Source organism: Chrysochloris asiatica, unplaced genomic scaffold (assembly GCF_000296735.1).
Source record: "Chrysochloris asiatica unplaced genomic scaffold, ChrAsi1.0 scaffold00018, whole genome shotgun sequence".
Classification (NCBI taxonomy): Eukaryota; Metazoa; Chordata; class Mammalia; order Afrosoricida; family Chrysochloridae; genus Chrysochloris; species Chrysochloris asiatica.
In genome coordinates this window covers 12,152,669-12,176,982 of record NW_006408536.1, presented here as the reverse complement: position 1 = coordinate 12,176,982, position 24,314 = coordinate 12,152,669, and the positions used below count along the sequence as shown (strand labels likewise).

The 24,314-nt window shown below is 40.9% G+C and overlaps 1 protein-coding gene across 1 annotated transcript in view; it reads left to right on the top strand.

The window, feature by feature from the left end:
• The window catches only part of PHEX (phosphate regulating endopeptidase homolog, X-linked), a 253,359-nt gene that overhangs the window by 15,651 nt on the left and 213,394 nt on the right, over positions 1-24,314 (top strand). The window contains exon 3 of the mRNA XM_006835574.1: positions 8,842-9,003. Within this exon, the coding sequence (XP_006835637.1) occupies positions 8,842-9,003 (162 nt within the window). The remainder of the gene's footprint in view (positions 1-8,841; positions 9,004-24,314) is intronic.

Genomic DNA, 24,314 nt, shown 5'->3' with positions numbered 1-24,314 from the left:
CGAGCTTGAACCACTGACCTTGTATTTCAAATGGCTTTGCAGTCTGGCGCATTAACCCACAGTGTCACACATTTGGTCATATTAATTTCTCAGGTGATAGTATCAAAACATGTGCAGATTTCCAGGCCATAGGAGAAACAGTCACTAAGGACATGCTAGATAGACATTTTCCAGTCAGAGGAGGGTCAGAGAAAAAGAGGAAGACCTCCAACGAGATGGATTAGCACAGTGGCAGCAGGAATGGGCTCAGGCTTAGCAACGATTGTGAGGTTGGTGCGGGACCAGGCAATGTTGCTTTCTGTTGTGCCATAGGGTCTCTAGGAGTCAGTGCCGACTGGATGGCACCTATCAACTAACAACAAAACAGCCTCACATGACTAAAGATCAGATTATTCCAACAAAGACATTTAGGTCAGGTCACTTCGAGTTACAGTGTTTCTGAGTTTGGGATTACAGATGCAGTGCAGGATTGCATTAGATAAATCTGCTGCAAAAGACCTCTTTAAAGTGTTAAAGAGCAAAGATGTCAATTTGAGGACTAAGGTGCGCCTGACTCAAACCATGGTATTTTCAATTGCCCCATATGCATGTGAAAGTTGGACAATGAATAAGGAAGACTGTAGAAGAATCGATGCATTTGAATTGTGGTGATGGAGAAGAATACTAAAAGTATCATAGACTGCCAAAAGAACAAACGAATCTGTCTTGAAAGAGGCCAGAATGTTTCTTAGAAGCCAGGATGGTCAGACTTCATCTCTCATACTTTGGACTTATTATCAGGAGGGGCTAGTCCCTGGAGAAGGACATCATGCTTGGTAAAATGGAGAGTCCGTGAAAAAGAGGAGGACCCCCAATGAGATGGATTGACACGTTGGCAAAAACAATGGTGTCAAACATAACAAGTGTGAGGATGGTGCAGTGTTTTGTTCTGTTGTGCAACCTACTTGGAAGCACCTAACAACAATGGAGGTTAGTTAAGTGGGCCGGGACTACTACTACTACTTTTACTAGCATTATTGTTTTCTTTTCACAATTAGTATGTGAAGTAAAAACAGTTATTCCCATTTTACAAATGTGGAAACTGAGGCTTAGAGTGGTTACGTAATTCACCCAGCAGGTGACTGGTAAGCGGTCACTCTTCCAACCCAAATCTGTCTGTCAGCCCTTATCCACAAACCTTAGCAAGTCCTTTCCTTGTTTCGTATTCTTTCTACAGCTCTTATTTTGAAAGTGGAATTAGGCTAGAAAGAAATGGAGGACAGCTATGAATATGAGGCCTCTCAGAAATGATTGGACCTGCTCAGAAATTTGATCCACAAGGAGATACCAACACTTTCCTCTTCAGTACTTTCTGCAAATTTCCTCTCCATCCTGGAGGCCCACGCCCCACACGCGGGTCCACGGCACACACGTAGGTCCACATACCACTGCTTGTTTAAAGCCTTCCCTTGGCCACAATTCTGATGAGCACTCAACAGCTGTTCCACAGACCCCTGGGCATGCCGAGGCTCAGGTTACACAAAAGAGGAATGCACTGTATCTTGGTAAGCCTCTTACTCCAGAAACAGCAAGATCAATATTTTTTTTCCACCATTGGAAAGCCGTTCTCCAATGTGAAAATTAAAAACAGTACACCCAGGCAAAACGCACTAGTTGGCAGGAAGCACCATTATCAGATGTCATTCTGTAAGTTTGACTCTTGCATTGTTATGATTCATAATAAACCAAAGGCATAAGTGGACCTCGATCTATATATGAAGTTCTCTCAACTCAAATTGAAAGTTGATGAGTTCAAAACTGTCAGTTTTACACATCTGCAAGAATCCAACACAGCAAAGGCACAAAGTGATATAAAGTCTAGTACCAGTTCTCTGATACCCCATCTGGTGCCCCCAACCTATTCCACTGCACCTTTTCTCAGCTGGAGAAAACTCTTGCATTGGCATGACAAAAGCAGACGACATGTCTCCAGGGCACCAAGGAAAAGAGAAAGAATTAGTGACAGAAGCAGAATGTCAGACAGTTCAGACTCAGGATCCAGACATAGACTTGAAGCCCAGCTCTGGCACTAACTTAGGGTGTGACCCTGGACTCATTATTTAGCCTCTTATGTTGTTGTTGTTGCTAAGTGCTGTGGAGTCAATGTTAACTCATCGTGACCCTGTACGAAGTTTCCAGAGAGCAGCTAGTAGGTTTGAACTGCCAAACTTGTGATTGGCTGTCCAGAGCTTAAGTAACAGTGCCACACGCACCAAGACTCCATTTAGCCTCTGTAAATGGGGCTGGTGATAGTACTGACTTCATAATTTCTTAGGAAGATTTTCTGAGATAGCACATGCCAATAACAACACACTGGTTAAATATATATATTTGTTGCTGTTATTGCGAAATGCTGTTGAGTCGGGTCCAACTCATAGCAACCCTGTATAGGGTTTCCAAGGAGAGGCTGGTAAGGTTGAACCGCCAACCTTACAGTTCAAACCAACTTTGTAGTCCAGAGCATTAACCCTTCATTGTCACATAACTTTTCAGTTAATGCCACCGTGGATTCCTGGTGGGCACTGGAGGATAAGCAGTGGACCACAAGGTCGGTTTTAGCTGCAAAGTCAGTGGTTCAAGCTCACCAGTTGCTCCTTGGAAACCCTCTACAGGGTCACTATGAGTTGGAACCAACTCAACAGCACTTAACAACAAGCACAACCCCGGCACTTCCTTTCATATTATCGTATTTTAATGTCCTGCATAAATGTTGTTGTTAAGTGCCATCAAGTCAGTTCTGAATTGTAGCAACCTTGTATAGGGTTTCCAAGGAGCAGCTGGTGGGGGGGGGGGGTTTGAACTGCCTACCTTGTGGTTAGTAGTCCAATGTTTATCTTAGTGCAGCTCCAGGATTGCCAGGTACCACTACCTGATCTTTTTCTGGTTCATTTATTGACTTACAAGTTTGATGACAGACTTTCTTCCCCTACCTGGTCATTCTCGTTCATTGCTGTATTTCCCAAACCTCCCTATAGTCCCTGGTGTGCCACTGGACTGCTAACTAAAAAGTCAGTGATTCAAACCCACCAGCTGCTCCTTGGAAACTATATAGGCTCACGATAAGTCAGAAATGATGTTAAGTGGCACTTAACAACAACAACAACAGACAGATGCATCAAAATTCTTCTACGGTCTTCCTTATTCACTGTCCAACTTTCACATGCATATGGGGTTACTGAAAATACCATGGCTTGGGTCAGGCTGTTTTAGAATTGACTTATTCTGCTTCTGAGAATATGCATACAACGGCTTTCAAAAAGTTCAAGGAAGCAATTCCTTTATGTTGATAACTCTACCTTTTCCCCAAGTTGCTCTCAGGATTCTCTCCTTGTCTTTGGTTTTGGAAAGTTTGATTATGATATGTGTTGGTGATTTTTGGGGGGGCACCTATCTTGTTTGGGGTTTATTCAGCTTCTTAAATAGTTTTCTTCTCATCTTTCATGATGTTAGGGGAATTTTTTTCTTTCAGTAACTCTTAGACAATTTTCTCTGTGCTTGTCTCTTCTTCTGGAATTCCAATCATCAGCAATTTATACCTCTTTATGATGCCCCAGAAATCTCAGGATTTCTTCTTATTTTTCCATTATTTTTTATGATTGTTCATCTAGTTTACTAGTATTGAGTGATTTATCTTCAAACTCAGTAATTGGACTTCCCTTGATTCAAATCATGTCATTGTCCTTTCAGTGTAATTGTCCATTTCTGAGATGTTAGTATTAATCTTCTGGATTTCTATTTGCAGGTGTTATATTATTTCAAAATTTGCATTTATTTTGTCTGTTTTTTCTTGTAGTGTTTCCCTAAACTCTTCTAAAGTGTTTTCTGTGTTGTCCTTGCTTTCCTCAATCTTTCTGTCAATACTTTGAAGGTACATAAATGTTATTCTTTTGGATTCTTTTTCAGTTAGTTACATTACCCTTTCTTCCTCAGAAATGTTTTCTTGCTCTGCATCTTGGTCATTTTTTGACCCACTCTGTCTTCTTTTCTTTAGATAAAATCACCTGTTGTAGCTGAGACATTGTGATGTAATTGAATTTGTATTTAATTGATAACTGTTTGTTGATGTGCTGTTAGGCTCTCACTAACGGTCATATGGTAAAGTGTAGTTAGAGACTTGAAGTGTGTGCACCATTTTCTGGTCGCCATTAATGCAGGTCAGTTTAGGGTAGGTTTGATTGGTATTGACTGCTGTCTATCCTTGCTGGTATTGGCTCTTGCCCAGTGGGTGGAGCTTCAGAGGGTACGGTTGTGACTGAGTTGTATGGTCACAGTTGCTCTCCCATTATGTGAGGCAAGAGGAAACAAACACAGGAAAACAAAATAGAATAAGCAAAGAACAGCAAAAACAGAATATAATAGACGAGAAAGAAGAAAAGAAAATCCAAGAATCAGCAAGAAACAAAGAATATAATAACTAAAAAGAGAAAAGAGGGACATGCAAATAAAGCTGTACAAGAGTAAAATATCAGAGAAAATAAAAGGAAGAGTAAAATACACTGGAAAAAAACAGAAGGAGGGAAGATGAAAAGAGAAAGAGACTAGAAAGTAGTAAAGAAAAATCAAGAAGGAGAAAAGCAGAAGGATGGAAATGAGAAAAAAGAAAAGAAGGAAAAAATGAAAGCAGAAATGGAAAGGATAAAATCAAGGAAAGAGAAAGAGAAGACGGAGAAGATAGAAAACCAAACAAAATCAGTGAACAAGGAAAGGAAAAACAAACAAACAAGAAACCACTGCAGTTGTTGGACCCAGAGAGAAGAAAACTCTGGGGAGTGCCTGCTAACCAAGGTGGGTGGAAGAGGGCTGTGACTGCTGAGTTCCAAGGTCTAGATGGAGTTCCCGTAGCCCTAGTGTCTTGGTGTGGCACTATAGGATAAGTACCGGACTGCTAACCGTAGCTTGGCAGTTCAAACACAGCAGCCTCTCCTTGGAAACTCTATACAGGGTTGCTGTGTTGGAACTGACTTAACGGCACTTAACAACAACAGCAACTAAGTGTTATCTATGTTCAGGGCACCCAATCTGGAAGTAGTTTGTGGACGTCCTTCAGGTTGTTTCATTGTCTCTCAGAACCAATGGGCAGCAGGGGGCCAGATGGTTCACTATGAGGAGTTCTGCTTGTCTACTGGCCTATAGGATAAGTGGGTTCTCTAAGTCTGGAGCAGAGCCTGCCTGAATTCAAGCACCGAGGTGGCGCAGCGTGTTCCTGCCTCACACTGAGTCACAACCTGTTGGAACTCCTAGAGCACAGATCTGCACTTGGGGTAGATGAGGGTGGGGACTGTCCACACCTCTGGTCTCCAGAGGAATGTGGGGAGCAAGGGAGAATCACACATTTTCTGTCACCCATGTGAATCTGCTCCGACCATCTGCTTCTCTTTAAAGCTGCTAGCAGAAATTCAAGAAGGTCACACTGCATCTGGCCAGCTCCCTTCACCTGCTAGTCTCCTTCTTTCGCCATCTCTACTCAGCATCTCCTTCCAGTAGGTATTCACTCCACTTCTCGAGCCGTTCTTCTGATGGTCAGGGTTTCAGGATTGTCTGTTGTATTTGGTCTCCCATATCTTTGTTGTAGAGGGTCTATGTATCATGTCTGACTAATCCACCATCTTGCCTGGGCTCCTTTATGTTTTAAAGTCCATTTTCCAGCTAACCTTTTGAAGCCCCTTATCTGTTTAATGTGTTTGTTTCAGAGGCGCTATCCCAAACATTGCTGGCAGTATTATATAATCTGTGGTACATGCATTATATTACTTTTCCAAAATCTGAAAAATCACGAGTTCCTAGACATATCTGGTCTCAAGGGTTTCAATGAATGATTATAAAGTTGTAATAGCAAATATGAAAGATTGTCAAATTTATCTACGTAAGTACAGGATGCTTAGTTAAATTTGAATTGCAGTTACACAAGTCCTTTTTTTGTTGGTATAAATCTGTCCAATGCAATATTAGATACAGATAGTACCTGGGAGGTACTATTATTAGCCCTATTTTATATGTGAGAAAATCAAGGTACAGAGAGGTTAAATAATCTTAAGTGTGGCATTGTAGGACAAGCACTTGACTGCAAGCTTGGTTTGAATTACACAGTTGGCAGTTCAAACTCCCCAGCCGCTTCTCAGAAACTCTATATAGGGTCACTATGGGTCAAAACTGACTCAACAGCACTTAACAACAGCAACAGGAACAAAGATTGCATAAGTATTACATAGTGTTTTGGGAGGATTCCCACTCAGGTGGTCTGGGTCCAGAGTCTGTGAGAATGCTGTATTGTTTGAAAAGGGCTTAGATGATTTCCTGTCACCGAGTAAATGTTCAATTTCTGTGCTATTCTGCTTCTCATTTTCTCCCTGGTGGCACCTTGTCTAAACCACGGCTTCAAACGAGCTCATTCCGGTTCAACTTCCTGCTAAGAATTTGCATTTCCACTCCAGATATGAATCATAATCTCGATTTTTAACAAGATTTTAAAATGTAGATTCTGATTTAGTATATCTGGAGTAGAAATGCAAATCCTTAGCAGGGAGATCAAACCGGAATGAACCGGTTTGAAGCCTTGGTCAAAACCTAAAGGTTCAAGCTGGTGTGTGTGGGATGCCTCCACCTGTACCACATACACACTAACTGGAGACTGCGTAATACTTTGTTTTATATGCAGTGATTTGAGAGAGGCCGCAAGCTAGCCTTTCACAGGTTTTCTTCATTATTATATTTCTTCCATCAAAACAAGGCTCTCTGGATATTTGCCATGGAGCTGAGTAGAGGGAAAGGGTTTGGGTGTCTTGACACCTATAGTCCTTTGTAATTTGAAGTCACAGCTGCCCAGCAGAAAGTACAGTCCTGTACCCAGCTGTGAATTGTAGAGGCTGAAGGGAGAGTTTTCTCACTCTACAGGATCCTTTCCAAATTCCATGTGAGTGATGTATTCTCCCACTTGCATCAGGGCCGAGGTCAGAGCTGATCTTGCAGTTTTCATAGGTACCTGCAAGAATACTGAGGAGATGCAGAAGACACATTTGAGGGTTGAGGGTTGCGGGGCAGGAGGAAATTTGGGAAGAAGGCCAGAAAGCGGTGTGCTTATATGAATAAAAATGAGCAGGAGGTCTCCCCGGTGTGTCTGTACATATTGTATAGGATGGAAATTTGTATGATCCCTGTCCCTGAGTTGTCACACAGCAGATTCATTCTGAAGTCGCACACCAGAGTAACTATAAATACAAACCAGAAAGATGATTTTGGATGTCCTAGCACATTGGCATATTCAATGTTAACAATAAAATAGTAGCTGTAAGTAAAAATGGAATTAGAGACACTTGAATTAGTTCTGAAAAGCTAAAATATGAAGTCAATTTGAAATTGCTCAGAATTTGAAACCAACTTTTGGTATTACTTTTTGAAATGAGTTATTTGAAAATTGTGGGGATTTTGAAGTCCTATAGAAAGTAGTGAATTTGTATATTATTAGTATCAGTTAGGACAAAAAGCTGCAGTTTTAAACCTGGATAAACGACATATGTAAACAAACCATAAAATGCATGTCTAAATTTATGCAGATTGAACTTTTCCCAGCAATTCATTCATATTTAGCCAGAAATTCATTGGATTTTCATTACTTCGAGCAAATGTGTTCTGGCATTAATTAATGTAGGAAAATTGCTTAAAATGTCATCTTTCCAATGTCATTAAACTATTGGCTGACTTTTTATTAATTAGTGCATATCTTAATGCTAGAGTGGCAGCATGGGAGAAGGATGTGGCAGTGAAGATTTACAGCCTTGGGAACCCTATGGGGCAGTTCTACTCTATCCTATAGGGTCTCTGAGTCAGAATCAACTCTGTGGAGTTGATTTGGGTTTACAGTTGTTGTTAAGTGCCATCGAGTCGATTCCGACCCATAGAGACCCTGTTTAGGGTTTCTGAGGAGCAGCCAGTGAGCTTGAACCGCCGACCTTGCAGTTCAAACGGCTTTACAGTCTGGCGCATTAACCCTCAGCGCCACACCAGGTTTACAGTGGCAGCGAGCAATTGTATGACAGTTGGAAGCAGGACTTCAAAGTGCTTCACTTTGGTTCAATTCTTGCTGAAAATTTGCGTTTCCACCCAGATATACTGAATATAAATTTGCATTCCCGCTCAGATATACACAGAGTCCTGGTGTGTTGCTGCAGGTTAATGGTCTGGACCGCAAGGTCAGTTTGAACTGCAAGGTCGGCGGTCCCACCAGCTGCTCCTTGGTAACCCTATATAGGGTCACTCTGAGTCCGAACGCCTGGAGGGCACTTAACACCAAAAACTACTGAATCATTTTAGCGTTATTTATCCCTGTTTTAATGTGATACCCAGGTGATTCTTTTACCTTTACAAATAATCTACTGTTGTTGTTGTTGTTGTTATAGCCGTGGAGTCAGTTCCGACTCATAGCGACCCTGCACAGGGTTTCCGAGGCTGTAAATCTTTACGGGAGCAGACCGCCTCAGCTTTCTCCCGCGGAACAGCTGGTAGTTTCGAACTGCTGACCTTGCAGTTCGCAGCTCGATTCGTAACCACTACGCTACCAGAGCTCCATTAATATTCTTGTCTAATCCCCTGCAATACCCAATAACAATAATACTAGCAACCTTTTGCCCACTCACTCCGAATGTAGTAATTTAACGTAGTGAAGTTGGTTCAGAGAGTCATTTGAGGAGAAATGTAAGAGCCAAGGCTTGGGAACTGGTTGATCTGAAACCGTTGTTTAATTTGGAAAAGTATAGCACATAACATTCAGTGCTTGTTATTAATCCAGTGACTTTCTTTTTTAAATAGCTGCTGCCATCTTGAGTAAAGTAAATCTGTCTGTGGATCCCTGTGAGAATTTCTTCCGGTTCTCTTGTGATGGCTGGATAAACAGTAATCCAATTCCTGAAGATATGCCAAGCTATGGGGTTTATCCTTGGCTGAGACATAATGTTGACCTCAAGTTGAAGGGTAAGTTTCTCCTGGGTTTGGTGATATACTATAGATAGCAATATTTGACAAGAAAACATCATTTGAGGTTTAAAGCAAGACTGCTCACTCTTTAACTATACTAAAGTAACTTCCAAGGATGTTTTAAATCAAGATTTAAAGGTAAGTTTGTGGGATTCTCAGCGCAATTGTGGGATAGGTTGTTACGCTCAAGTGTGATAATAGTAAGTTCTGGTGTGGAGGTAAGAGCAAATAGCTTGTATCTGACTGAGATTGGGAGCAAAAGTTCATAAAAATATGTTCTATCAATAGACAACGTATTAGTGCTGTGCAGGTTAAACCAGCTCTTGCTTATTGTGTTCTGGAGATCCCGTGACTTACAAAATACACTTAACACCTCATCGTCTTTTGACAATGCTTCTTAGAACTCTGGATGACCTCGTGCTTGTCATATTGTTCCTATTAACTTCTAAGTTGGCTCTGGGGAGACTCTTTTTGACCATGACCTTTCTACCAATGACAAACTCATGCACACCCCTCCCTCACACTCACAATTATGAAATACCATCGAAGGGTAAGAAAAAGAGGTTTCTAGGCAGATGATCCTTTTACATTAGTTAGATCCAAAAAAGTGTTGTGGTCAGGACATGAAGTGGTTAGCATAAACAATTTTTGGGGGGTGTCTTAATGTAAAAATTAAAATCACCGTTGATGAGGATACTACAAAGTTTATAGAAACGAAAGTAAATGATCCAGACCCGTCCAGAGGTTTTTTGGGCTTGTTTCCTTTTTAAAATGAATGTTCTTATTTGTAAGCTCAATTGGAAAAATAACAAAGAACAATACTAACAGGTAAAAAAAAATAGAAAGTTGCCCAGAAATCCACCCCTAGAAAGCAGTTGGGTGTATGTCTTTTCTGGGTTTTTTTTCACAGCCAGGTAGGTACATATGCATACTCTGACATGCACATATTTTAAAAACATGGTTAATATGCATATTACTATGTATTCCGCTTTTAAAATTATACATTTCCTTATAGACATGTTTTATGTTGCTAGATATCTTTTCTGATTATAAATAATAATGTAGCAAATAGCATTGTGCTCACATATTTGTGTCCTTTAGTGTATCCTTAGGATGTTGTTGTTGTGAAGTGCCAGCGAGTTGATTCCGACCCATAGCGACCCTGTATAGGGTTTCCGAGAATTGGAATTCCCAGAAATGGAATTGTTGGGTTGAAAGGGTGCACACAATTTAATTAAAAAAAAAATATATTTGTGAATTGAGTGAAGGTTTACAAAACAGATCATCAGTTCCACATTCAACAAATCATACACTTTGTTTCATTATAATGATGGCAATGCCCTCACGATTTAGTTTATGATTGTTGTTGTTAAGTGCCATTGAGTCAGTTCTGACCCATAGCAACCCGGTCTAGGGTTTCCAAGGAGTAGCTGGTGAGCTTGAACCGCCGACCTTGCAGTTCAAATGGCTTTTCAGTCTGGTGCATTAACCCACAGTGCCATGAGAGTTTACTTCCAAGTCTTTATATATTTTCTTGCCTTTTTAAATGATAACTTTGTCACATCAACTTTGTGTGGGTGGAGGGCATTTAAAGTACAGTTTATGGGCCAAATATAGTCCAGTGCCTGTTTTTGTAAATAAAGTTTTATTGGAACACAGCCACATCCATTCATCTGTTATAGATGACTGCTTTTGTGCTACAGTGGCAGAGTTCTGCAGTTGCTCCAGTTAACTGTATAGCATATAAAACCTAAAATATATAGCGTCTGGCACTTACGAAGAAAGTTTGCCAATCTCTGATGCCTGCTGTAAAGCTTTGGTATGTGTATATTGGATCTTATTAGTTAATAGCTTTTCAATGACTTCTTTTATATCTTCTGGAAGTGGTTGTTATGTGCCGTGGAGTGAGTTCTGACTCATAGTGACCCTGTACAGGGTTTCCGAGGCTGTAAATATTTACGGGAGCAGAAAGCTTCATCTTTCTCCTGCGGAACATCTGGTAATTTCAAACTGCTTGAGGTCAGCAGCCCGATTTGTCACCACTATGCTACCAGAGCTCCTTTAGTTATTAATTAAGTTAGGAAATGATAAGTATTTCCTTTTTCTTATCTTACTGTATTAGCTAGCACCGCCAGTACAGTGTTGAATAATAGCAACGATAATGGTGTACTTTGCTTATTCCCAGTTTAGGGTGAATGCCTTCAGTATTTTTCCTTCCCACCCCTCCAGATAATGAAGGAGCTTCAAAAAGTCAGTGGAAAATGGATTTAAAAGATAATGGAATTTCCCCAGAAACTCTTTGAAGCCTCTGCATGTCTTTTCTCTTTGTTTCTGATAGATATTCTTTATGGTATCCTATTAAATATGGTTTGCAAAAGGTGTTGCTCAGGAAAAATGCTTTCTCACCATTTATCAAAAGAATCAGACGGAGTCTCTCTAACTTCTCTAGATTTCTGCAGGCTGAACAAACCTTATCGTTTTGAAATAAATCCTACTTTTGAATGGCTTACTTTCTTTTAAGACATTGTTAGAATTGCATAAATTAATATTTTGCTGAATTTTTTTTTTTTGGTTATGAATTGAGTAATGGTTTACAAAGCAGCTCCATCATCAGTTTTCCATTCAACAATTCTTACAGATTTTATTTCATCTCATTGATTGCAGTTCCCAGAATGCAATATCACTTATCCCACTTCTTCCCTGTACTGGGTAATTTATTAAGGCCTTCCCCGTTAGTCCTCACAAAAATCCTACAAGTCAGGTATTCTTATCTCCATTGTAACAATAGAAACAGCTGATGAGCTAGGTAAGATAAGTAATTGGTGTAAGGTGACAAAAAGGGGGCCAGGATTCAAATCCAGCACTTCTGGTTTCAAAACTTAGGCTCTGTGCGGCTTATAGTGAGAGGAAAGCTGGAATAATCTCAATGGCAACAGAAATCGATTCAATAAATGATAGTATGTTCATACAAAGGAATTGTGTTTTCTGTTTCCATTCTGCCTCCTTTTCTAATTCTTCTGAACTTTGTCCTTGGGTAAATGCTGCCCTTTGGATCCCAAATGGTTGATGATCCTAAGGTGTGGGTATCTCCTTAGTGTTATTGTCCCCCTGATGGACCTGCTTGGTGTTTGGCTGAAAATTGAACCATGGAGGGAGTTCAGTTCCAGACCTGAAGGGTCGTGGTCTCAGGAGTTCCACCAATCTCTGTCAGACCAGGAAGCCTGCTCTGTTTTATGTGTCATCCTTTTTGTCAATATTTCGGATTCCCATTGGTTTGTGGATTTTTGTGTGTGGCCTTGTGAAACAAAATGGGAGGTTGCCCATAACTTTCTGGAAAAGACACAACTAAACAAATACCAAGTAATTCTGTGACAAGCATCATAAAGAGGAATTCACCAAGTGATCAGGGAGCTCCTGCTTCAAGTATTAAGGATAGCAAATAGCAACATCACCTTGTAACAGGTGTAAGGATTTGAAAGAAAAATATTTCTGTTCTTGAAAATTTTTTTTTTTTTTGAGTTGATTTTCAAACTCACAGAAAAGTTGCAAGAGCAGCACAAGGAACTCCCATCGACGCTTTACCCTGCTTGCCAACTATTGAAACATTTTGTTACATCTTTATACAATTTATATTATACAATATAGAGATCCTCTCATTATCTATACATCTATATCTATACAATTATATACATTTAGAGATACAGATTATGAGAAAATAATATACAGGAAATCTGTAAGAACCAGAACTTGATTGCGCTGTCTTGTTTTTTCTGGGTCTTGTGCATTTTCTGCCTTTGACAGGGTGCAGTCTTACTACTTTCCTATTGTTTCATTTTAGTGGGAAATATTTGAGTTTTCTTTGACAGGTCTCCTCCACCTTACACAGGTTCTGGATTTTGGCAGTTTTACTATATTTATAACTATACCAAAAAAGTCAAACCCACTGCCACTGAGTTGAGGGTTTCTGAGACTGTCTGTTCAGTCTTTACGGAAACAGACGGTCTCTTCTTTCTATGAAGGAGCAGCTGGTGGGTTTGAACTGCTGACCTTGTGGTTAGCAGCTTAAAGCATACTCCACAGCACCGCCAGGACTCCTTTTGTAAATGTATGTTGTTATTGCTGTTGTTGTTACGTGCTGTTGAGCCAGTTCTGAATCCTAGTGACCCTGTACAGGGTTTCTGAGGAGCAGTTGGTGGGTTTGAACCACCAATCTTGCTGTTAGCAGTCCAGTGCTTATCCTGAAGTACCACATTAGGACTCCTTAAATGCATACAGCCATATAAAATTAAATATATATGTTTCAAAAAAGATCATTTAATCTATTCTATTTTTATAATTTGCTCATTTTACTTGACATGTTGTGAACATCTTTTCATGTCAATACAAATAGGTTTTACTGTCATCTTCCACAGTTCCTTTGTATGGATGTACTATAATTAATCCATGTACTATAATTAATCCATTCCTATGTTGCCATTTAGATTATTCTAGTTTTCCCCTCATTATAAGCCCCCACAGAGCATGCATTTTGAAGTCAGAAGGGCTGGATTTGAATCCTGGCTCCCTTCGTTACCTTGGGCCAATTATCTCAGTCGTTTTCTTATGTTTACAATGGAGATATGAAAAGGAGCTCTGGTAGCGCTAATGGTTACAGGTCAGGCTGCTAATCTCACAGTCAGCAGTTTGAAACTAACCAGCTGTTCTGCTGGAGAAAGATGAGGCTTTCTGCTCCTGTAAAGATTTATAGCCTCAGAAACCCTGAACAGGGTGGCTATGAGTCGGAACTGGCTCCACAGCACATCACCACCACCACCATCACAACAACAACCATGGAGATAAGAATACCCATCTCAAAGGATTTTCTGAGGACTAAAGGAGATGGCCTATATAAATCACCCAGTACAGTTTGGGGCACATAGCAGGTTCTCAATCAGTGTGTCTCCTTCATGCCTCCATTTTGTCACAAAGATAGTTCTAAGATTCATGAAGTAATGTCTGCCAAATGGTTTAAGTTTTACTTTGGTGTGATCCTTTGTAAATATCATTTACTTTCAAAAATATTGAATACTGTCTAGTACTTTTCCCTGCCCTTTATCAAAAAAGAGAGTGCATCCAAAAATAAAGCCCAATAATACCAATCACGAGAATACCATTTTCTTATAGCTGATAGAGAACACTCAGATACGGCAGTCCCATTTGTGACATAAAATGGATTTGACAGACATGGCTGATGAAAAATTGCCCTCTGTTGAAGTCAGCAAACTGGCTTTGTGAAGTTTTTCTTCAAAGGGCATATAAGACTCAAATGTCTACTTAGAAAATAAAATTATTTCTTGTTCTCTTCAAGAAGTATTTGCTGCTGCTGCTTTTTAAAAAGGCTGAATGTAGTCATGTGTTTGCATGTTTTAAAATTTCCATCCCATCCTACCATCCTCTTCCCCCCAATTTGTCTTCCTGGGATCATGAGGATGAGACAGCATACATTGCTTGTGAACAAGCACACGACAATTTAGCAACATTAGCCCTTGGGAAGCAAGGGGCAATGAGTGAGATAGAACGCTTGTGTCAAACAGAAGACAGATGACTCATCTCAACGTAGGAGTAGACCATCTCTTTCATGGAATAGTGCTCTCGCCAATACTTTACAAAGAAATGCAATAGTTTATGATTCTCAAGCCCAAACAGCTACAGCAGAATAATAAGATTCAAAAGAGACTGTGCATTAGTGAGCAGACAAATGATGATCGTGACTCATAGATGGGTTATTTATTTGTAAATACCTGCTGGCTGAGATTCAAATGGGTCTCATCATTAAAAAAAAACAACAAAAAAAAACCTCCCCCTCTAATCTTGTTTTTCCTATAAATGTTCCGTGGCAGACCATCTTTCATGGAGAATAGGAAGATGAATACTTCAGTTCAGCTCCTGTGAAGTCATTTGATACTTAAGAAGTTCAGGCTATTGAAGACATAGTGAATTGTTTCATTTTCTAATCTGATGTACACACAGTACAGTGAGGTACCAGGTGGGCCCTTTCCGCCATTACATTCTTGAACACAAATGCTGTCAGACTGGTCAAATGGAGGTATGGTGGGGAAATGCTGAAGACCAACCATAGACTGTGGTGGGCCTTTTTATCCCGAGTGAAACCTCAGCCCCTGAAATTTTGAGTGAGTGCTGTATAAACTGTGCACACCTACTTAGTGGATTCCTATTTTTCTCAGACCATGTCAACTCTTTTTCATGTGGTCACACAGGAGGTAACAAGTTGCTAAATGGCGCAGATGTCACCTCAGGCCTGCATGAATATTTGGACCTATATTGAAGACTACTAGAATGTGACGTGAAATGGTTTTATTTGAAAATATATTTGTTGTTGTTTATGCTTGCCCTAAGGTCATTAACCAGAGTCCTGGTGTGGTGCTGTGGGCTAATGCATCAGACTGCAAAGTCATTTGAACTACAAGGTCGGTGGTTCAAGCTCATCAGCTGCTCCTTGGAAACCCTATACAGGGTTGCTATGGGTTGGAATTGACTCGACAGCACTTAACAACAGCAACAAGGTCATTAACCATATCAGCATGGGTGGGGATGGTGGAGTGTGAGGGAGGGGGGAAAAAAGATGTCAAATGAAAAAAAAATTAGTTGTTGTCTGTTAGGATCCACTCACTTCAAATATACCCATTGTTATGGTGGTGAGGTGGCTAATAGCCACCCTTAGTGAAACTGCCCTATAGGGTTTCCAAGGCTGTAATCTTTACCAATTCAGACTGCCACAGCTGTCTCCTGTGGAATCAGTTGGTGGGTTTGAACTGTCCCGACATCTTGGTTAGCTCCACTTCAAATATAGAAATGAATTTCTTCCTGAAGGCTCTATGGAAAATGTGAATACATCTCTAGGATATGTTTTCTTCCTAAATGGCTAAAGAAACTAAAGAAGTCATAAGGAATGGTCCCTGTGTATAAAAGTTTGTATTCCCATAGTTTATACACTCAGCATTTTATGTTTTCTTCTTGTCCGTATCTTACTTTTTGGCCCTTCTCTGCTCTAAGCTTTTGATTTTAAGATCTGATCTCTTCTTTTGAAGCTTTAACACAGTTCTTCTGTTATTTATTATTGGTTAATATTACAAATAAGTTGGGTAATCTTGACAAAAATAAGCTCTATTCCTTTGATTTATTCTGAGCTGTATGCTTTTTAATTTGGGGAAATATAATCAACTAGATTGCAATGCACAGCATTTCGTTTGTACTAATTAATCTGTGAACTCAAGACTATTTAATGCGAATCTACTTTTTTCCCTGGCACCAAATGCTTTCAGTCCTGTAAAAATAGGGCATGAAGCCATCCTTCCCACAGCTTACTTCACTTATGCTGGGCTCACCAATTCGTTGCAATGACCACCCAGGACTCAGAGACAATACTCACAATTATGGAGTTTATTAGGGAAATTAACAAGTTATAATACAGGATCCATTAATTTCCCTAATAAAACCCTAACAGTTCTAGTCAGAACTGACTAGAAGACACTTATCAACAATATGATGTGCTTATAAGGATATTTGATGAAATCAGAACTTTGTGTTTAGAAATAATGTACCAGTGGCAACCCAAGACACAAGCTTTATGAAATTCCCTATGCCACAGAAGAAATGTATTTATAAAGTACTAAGTCTTGCCATGTGCTTATGAAAGCAGGGAGTAAAAGGTCAGTGCCAATCTAGAGATGATACAACTTTTGCCATGGAGTACTTAAAAATATTTACCGACAGTGGAAGTGACTGAAAATAGTAATACACAAGTTACAATCTTTAATCATCAGGGACATATGAAGGGATTTCAAAAAGTTCACGGAATGAAAAGATACTGGAAAATTTTCTATGAACTTCTTGGAAAGCCCTTCATATTAAGTGTATGAAAGAACTTCTCTAAGCTTGAAGACATGGACTCTTGGTTGAGCTTGGAGTGTTGGGGGGCAGGGGGAGGCTGTAAATCTGGAGGTGCGTGAATGAAGTTCCAAGGAGAAGACCAAATAAATATGGGTATAACTTGATTTTGTTGGAAGGAAGGAAGGAATAAACAGGGCAGCTGGTGAGGGATGACAGGAGGTAGGATGGCAAAATCTGTTTGTGAGAACTTTGACTTGGGGCAGGGGATGCTGAGATTTCTGAGGTGTGTGGAGCAACAGCCTGGAAATTCTAGGCCTGGGATTACTGAGTGTAAAAAGGAGTTATGAGGCAGCTAAGGGGGCAATTTTGTAGTGTAAATATTGCAATACATGAAAAGTTTCCTGTGAATTAGCTTGAATGCTGTAGGAGGAATGAAGCATTTTATTTTAGAAGACTGTCAAATATAGGTTCTTTGGAGTAAATATAAGTTCTTTGGCACAGCTAATGACATAGGATATGCACATCCCAAGAAAGAAATACACACACCACAACGACACTGCTGAACCTGCCCACACCCAGGATCATGTGCATAAGTGTATTCTATTTTGCAGTTGTTCAGGGGGGGTTGCAGATTTTTGAAAAACCACTTCCTAACAGAGGATGATGTTGGAAAGGGAAGAAAACTAGTTGGCTTTGGTGGAACCGATTTGGAGGCTTAGCCACGTGAGCTTGGTGGTAGCAATTCCTGAAACCATGCCAAGTACCCACCTGTTCCTGCTGTTGGTTGCCCAAAGTTAGGGTACTAATGGAGTTGGGAATATGGGATGTCTACAGGAACTTCCAATGGTCATCCAGATTTAACAACAGAAGCCAACGACTCTGATTTCCTGGGTCTTGAAAACTGCTTACCTCTATAATCTTTCTAGCTGGCCTGTGGCAAAGCTGACATACTAGAAAAATTATAAAGTTGGTTGTGCACAAAAATGAATGGCAAAACAGAATTTAAATTTTCATTCTTGCACTTCCAAACTCCCTGACTGGATGGCTTTAGCTGCCTTCTCACCCTCAGTTCTGAGACCTCTTCAACTTGAAGGTGTGGGATGGGTGAAGCATCTTTATCATATGGCAAAATCCCCATTTCTTCCTGATTTTCTACCAAGCTCCCACTGAAAATCAAACCAACCAACCTCCTGAAGTTGAGTCATTTGTGACTCATGGAGACTCCATGTGGTACAGAGCAGAACTGAGCTCTCTAGGGTTTTTTTTAAACTAACAAACAAACAAAACTGTGATTCTTGTATTAGCAGATTGCCAGGTCTTTCCTTTGCAGCACTGCTGGTTGGATTCAAATTGCCAACCTTTGTGTTGTTGTTATTAAGTACCATGGAGTCAGTTCTGACTCATGGTGGCCCTGCACAGGGTTTCTGAGGCTGTAAATCGTTCTTTATGGGAGTAGAAAGCCTTATCTTTCTCCTGTGGAACCGCTGGTAGTTTCAAACTGCTGACCTTGAGGTTGGCAGCCCGACTCATAACCACTACGCATAACCACTACCAGAGCTCCTTCTTTGTGTTAGTAGACAAGTACAAACCATTTGTACCACCCTTCACCAACCTTATAGGTTTAAGATTTATTCACATATTGCTGATGAGGAAAGAGAGGCATATCAAGCAAGGCAATAATTCATCTTAGGTCACACAGGATTCAGTTATTTGACCTTTGTTGTTGTTAGGTGCCTTAGAGTCAGTCCCAAATCACAACAACAGAATGGAACACTGCCCAGTGCTGGGCCTTTCTCTATGGCGGAGCCCATGACTGCTGTCGCTGTAGCAGTCCATCTTGTTGAAGGTTTTCCTCTTCTTTGTGGACCCTTCACCAAGCATGATGTCCTTTTTTTTAAATTTTAAGTTTTTATTGAGAATTGAATGATGGTTTACATGGAAGAACATTAGCTTTCCATTCATCCTATTGTATTTCATTTCGTTGCAATGATTACAATCCGTGTGATGTCCTTTTCCAGTGACTGGTCTCTCCAGATGACAAATCCAAAGTTTGTTAGCCAAAGTCCCACCATCCTTACTTCAAAGCTGAACTTCTTCCAACACAGACTTGTTCCTAATGGCAGTAAAGATTCTAATTCAACACCAGAATTCAAATGTATCAGTTCCTCTCTAGTCTTCCTTAGTCATTGTCCAGCTTTCACATGCATATGAGGCAATTGAAAACACCAGGGCTTGAGTTAGTTTTAGTTCTACTCTTCAAGGTGTCATTTTGCTTTTTCACACTTTAAAGAAGTTGTTTTCAGATTTGCCCAATGCAATAAATACATCGTTGTTTTCTTGACGGCAGCTTCCATAGCGATGGTTGTGGATCCCAATAAAATGAGATCCTTGGTGAGATTTTCTCCAAAAATATTGTCGAACATTGACCTCTGGTGGTGGTGGTTATGGACCATCGAGTCAGTTTGGACTCATAGTGACCCTGTACAGGGTTTCTGAGGCTGTAAATCTTTATGGGAGTAGAAAGCCTCATCTTTCTCCCACAGAACAGCTGGGAGTTTCGAACTGCTGACCCTGTGGTTTGCAGCCCGATTCGTAACCACTACGCTACCTCTAGTACCCTGGAAACTAAGAAAGTGGTACTACCCCATGTTAACAGTTGTGCAAACTGAGGCTGCTTGGTGGTGTCAAGTAGGTTTTGACTCAGCCACTCTGTAGAGTTTCCAAGGAGCAGCTGGGGGGTTTGAACCATCAGCCTTGACATTAGCAGTCCAGTGCTTATCCTACAGTGCCACACTAGGAACCACATGTGTAATTTTACATTTTGACAGGGTTCTGTTCTGACAACTACGTCATAAGTCGGTTCTGATGTAAGTCAAATACTTCTTTTAGAGTTTGTTATTGTCTTGTATTATCAGTGCCTATTAATCTGATATATTTTTAAATTGCCTTTGAAGTTTGGAAACATTGTATATAAACACACTGATGCATTCTTATATTCATATATAAAAATATACAAATCATAAAAACTTAACTCCAACAAAGAAGGGGAGTTGGAGGCTGTTGGCATTTTGTCAGTTGCTTTAATAACTCCACTCCTGGAGTGTTCTGAATGGATTGTCACTGGGAATGGGGGTAGCGTTTCTTCTTATATTTCACAGTAAATCTGCTTTCTGAATCTGCCTGTCAACTTTAGCAAAGTGATCAGCATTTGGGTCCGTGTTTTTAAGCAACTATGTGCACGGTACAATTGTTGTATGTCCTTAGAGTTGAACAGCGCTCAACTTTCAATTTGTTACAACTCCCACCATTGACAACCACTTACTTCATTGTCGATCAGGCCATAACCTGATGGCAGGGTTTTGGAGAGTATAACATAAAATTGAACATTAGTGAGTAAATATCTGAGGGTGCTATCAACTAATTACACACCGCAACAGTATGTAGTGCAAATTCTAATTATATGTAAAAAAAAAAAACAAATAAAAGTGGATCCTGGTAAGTGCATTTCATCATGACTTGAATGTGTCATAAATCTGGTACTACTTGTATCAGAACTTTATATAGAGCAGAGTGCTTTTCTACCCTAGCTGCACAGTGCAGTCATTGGAAAACTTATCAAAGCAGAGGCCAGAGTTCTGTTCTAAGATATTTTAATTGAATTGATGCGGCTTTGGTTTCAGGGCTTTTTTGAAGTCCCCTTCCCCTTACCCCCCTGGCACAAAAGATGATTCCAATATAAGAACCTATTCAAATTGTGGTTGAGCAATGGCTAGATGCTTAGCTGCTAACTGAAAGTTTGGAGGTTCAAACCAAACCAGCTGCTCCGCAGAAGACCTGGTAATCTTATTATTATTGTTGTTGTTAAGTGCCATCGAGTCGGTTCTGACCCATAGCGACCCTGACTAGGGTTTCCGAGGAGCAGCTGGTGAGCTTGAACCGCCAACCTTGCAGTTCAAACGACTTTGCGGTCTGGCACATTAACCCACAGCGCCACACCAGGACTCCTAGAAAACCTTTTTCTATGAGGCATTTCTGCTCTGTCACCTGGGGTCCCTAGGAGTTGACAATTGACCTGGTGGCAATTATCATTCAAGAATGATGTCCAAACTAAGACCTGGGGCTACTGTCTGTGAGAGATCTGCACCAGATCTTAGCAACCATTCCTCCTCCGGTCCGCTTTGCTCAACTGGGTTCAATAATTCATTGCAATGCCCACACAGAACTCAGAGACCATATTCAAAGTCATGGAGTTTATTAGGGAAGTTAACAGTTTACAATGCAAGGTCCCAAATGCAGAGGGCACAGTTGTTCCAACCAGGACAGTCTCTCTTTTTAGCTATGCACACAGGTAGGCCTCTCTCTGTCCCACCAATGTTGGAAAGCTCTTTTAGGACTGCTGATAAATGCCCACAGGACACACTACTCCATCATAAGCCTCAGTCTGAAGGCTCCGTGGGTCAGCAAACCTAGTTTCCCCACTTGAGTACCTGAAGCTATCCCACTCTACAAACAAACTTCCTGCTCAAAGTCGCTCAGCTTTGTTTGCTCCTTGGGTAGGGAAGCCTACTGTTCTGTCCTGTGCTCTGGTTCTTGGTTCTGCTGCTGCTGTTCCTCTGCCATCCCTCTGGCTGGTGTCACAGCTTTCTGTCCCTGGGTCAAGGAGGTTCATTGTGCAGGGGTCTTGGGGTCCAAAGGCCAAACTGCACTCCTGGCTTTTCTTCTTTGCTGGTGGTGAGATTTCCCCCTCCTGCTTCTGAAATAGCTCATTTTATACCCAGGCTAGAGTTTCCAGTTTTTACAGTTACAGTGAACTCTGTTAACCACCACAGCTGGATCATGTCAGCCTATCAGTATCTTGTCTCACCTTCTCTTACCCAGATCCATCAGGAAAAGTGTCATTCGGTGGCATATACAAAGACAGGCTAGAAGAGACATTAAATAATTCACAACATCACAAGATCCATTCAAAATAACCACACTGCAGTATGCTTTGTTAGTTGACCTTAAAGAATGTCACGCAATGCCCTAGCTAATTTATGAATTTCTCCCAATTTCCATTCCCCGGTGTTTGGCCAAGTCCCCAGCATAAAGTAGAAAAGAGGGTTTTTTTTTTCTTCCTCCCTAATATACATGCTGGTTTGGATGTTTACCCATGAAAGTAAAATAAGACATAGAATTCTATTTTATTTTAATTCAAGTCGGAGGTGTTGGTGTTAGTCTGAAACCTCTGGGCTGTGGCAAAGAGGAAGTTTGGGTTTAAAAGCTGCAGGTCATTGCCAGAAGCAAACATTGTCTAGTGGAGATGCGTGGGAAGTGCTGGGTGAGGAAGGGAGGCAATTGTGGTTCTGGCTGAGGTCTACAGTCTGCACAACCCACTGTGTCTCTGGACGCCCACGAAGCTGCTTTCACCAGAGGCCTCTTGCCTGCCTTTCCACCCCTGAGACCCGGATGGGAAACCCAGTCTTCAGGAATGAAAACATCTCATCTCACCCGGAGGCTCAGTTAGCCTTCAAACACTTTTGGAATAATTTTTATAGTGGCTTTTATTTGAATCCAAATACAGCTTCAATATTCCAGACATATTTATTATTTCCAGACTGAAAAATACTGGGTCTTCTGAAGTGGTTAACTGTTTAGTTATTTGCAATTTTGTTGGTTATATTTATTTGACTTACCATTAAGCCAAAATCACACATAAAAACTGGAGAGGCTTCTGTAGCCTTAACAAAATGAATACCATACTTCATTGAATCAGAAATGCTGTCAACTGTGAGATGCATCCTTATACCACGTTTACTAAGAAGGAGGTTTGGTGATGCTGTAGGATAAGCACTGGACTGCTAACCACGATATCAGTAGTTCAAGCCCATAGGGAAAAGATAAGGCTGTCTGCTGATGTAGAGTTACAGCCTTGGAAACCCTATCTAGGGTTGCTATGAGTCAGAACCGACTTGATGGCACATAGCAGTACAGTAGCTGACTGCAAGGTCAGCAGTTCAAACCCACCAATCACTCCTCCAGAGAAAGATAAGCCTGTCTACTTCCTTAAAGATTGACAGCCTCAAACTCTATCCAGAGTCACTATGAGTCAGACTCGATGGTAGTGGGTTTGGTTTGGTTTTTTGAAAGAAGGAGTAAGCTATGGGACAATGCTTTATCACTTAAAATTTTATATGAGTATTTATGGACAAGAGTTCCTTTAGACTTAGATGTTAATTTGTATCACAGATGACCCTTTACATTCATTAAAAAGGAAAAGGCAAGCAAAAAAGACTGGTTAAGGTGTCTCTAAAACTTCCTCACTCATAGTGACCCTGTATAGGGTTTCTGAGGAGCAGCTAGTGGGTTTGAACTGTAGACCTTTGTGGTTCTCAGTCCAGTGGTGATTCTACAACGCCACACCATAAGGTTTGTTGTTGTTGCGAAGTGCCGTCGAGTCAATTCCAACCCATAGCGACCCTGTATAGGATTTCCAAGGAGCAGCTGGTGAGCTTGAACCACCGACCTTGCAGTTCAAACAGCTTTGCAGTCTGGCGCATTAACCCACAGCACCACACCAAGACTGAGACTGTAAATCTTTACAGAAGCGGACTGCTACATCTTTCTCTGTGAACCGCCAATTTTGAGATTAGCAGCCCAATGCTTAATCCACTGCTGTACTGGGGTTCCTTCAGTCTTTTATTTCAAATCAGAAACGTGCCTATTTCCCTACACAGTATTGTCCTCTTAGCACGAACAGTAGTGACTCAGCATTTCTTGAGAAATGGTCCCTGGATTGTCTCAGGGATTTTCCTCCAGGGCAGTCTTTTTGGAATCATTGTTGTTAAATGCCCTCTAGTTGGTTCTGAGGCGTCCTGGTGTGGCGCTGTGGTCGGAAAACCCTATACAGGGTCACTATGAGTTGAAACAGACTCAACAGCACTTATTAACAACAACAAGCCTTATGGAGCGTTCTCTCCTGCCCTATAAGATTGATCTGAGTCAGAATTGACTCCACAGTGGGTGTAGGTTTTTTGGTGGGTGAGGAAGTTTTAGAGATACCTTAACCAATACAGGGTCGCTATGGGTCGGAACCAACTCCATGGCACATAACAACAAGATGTGGAAAAAAATGTGCATCTTGACTTGATGAAATGTGGTATGTCAGTGATCATTTTTGGCAATTCAGCCTCCACCCTCCCCCCACTGCTTGCCATTTACCACAATTTCAGTGAGATTCCCCAGCTGTCCCTCCTCAGCATACTGAGGCTTTAACCTACAATGGTGTGAAAGCAACACACTGCTCCACTCCCTCTTTTTTTCACTCACTCCATTGGCAGAGACAAAGCTGTCCTTGAGTACCATTCTTCTTCTAGGCCTTTAAAGGTGCATATGAACGTCCAAACCATAGGCTCTGAGGATCAGACTTTAGCCACCTA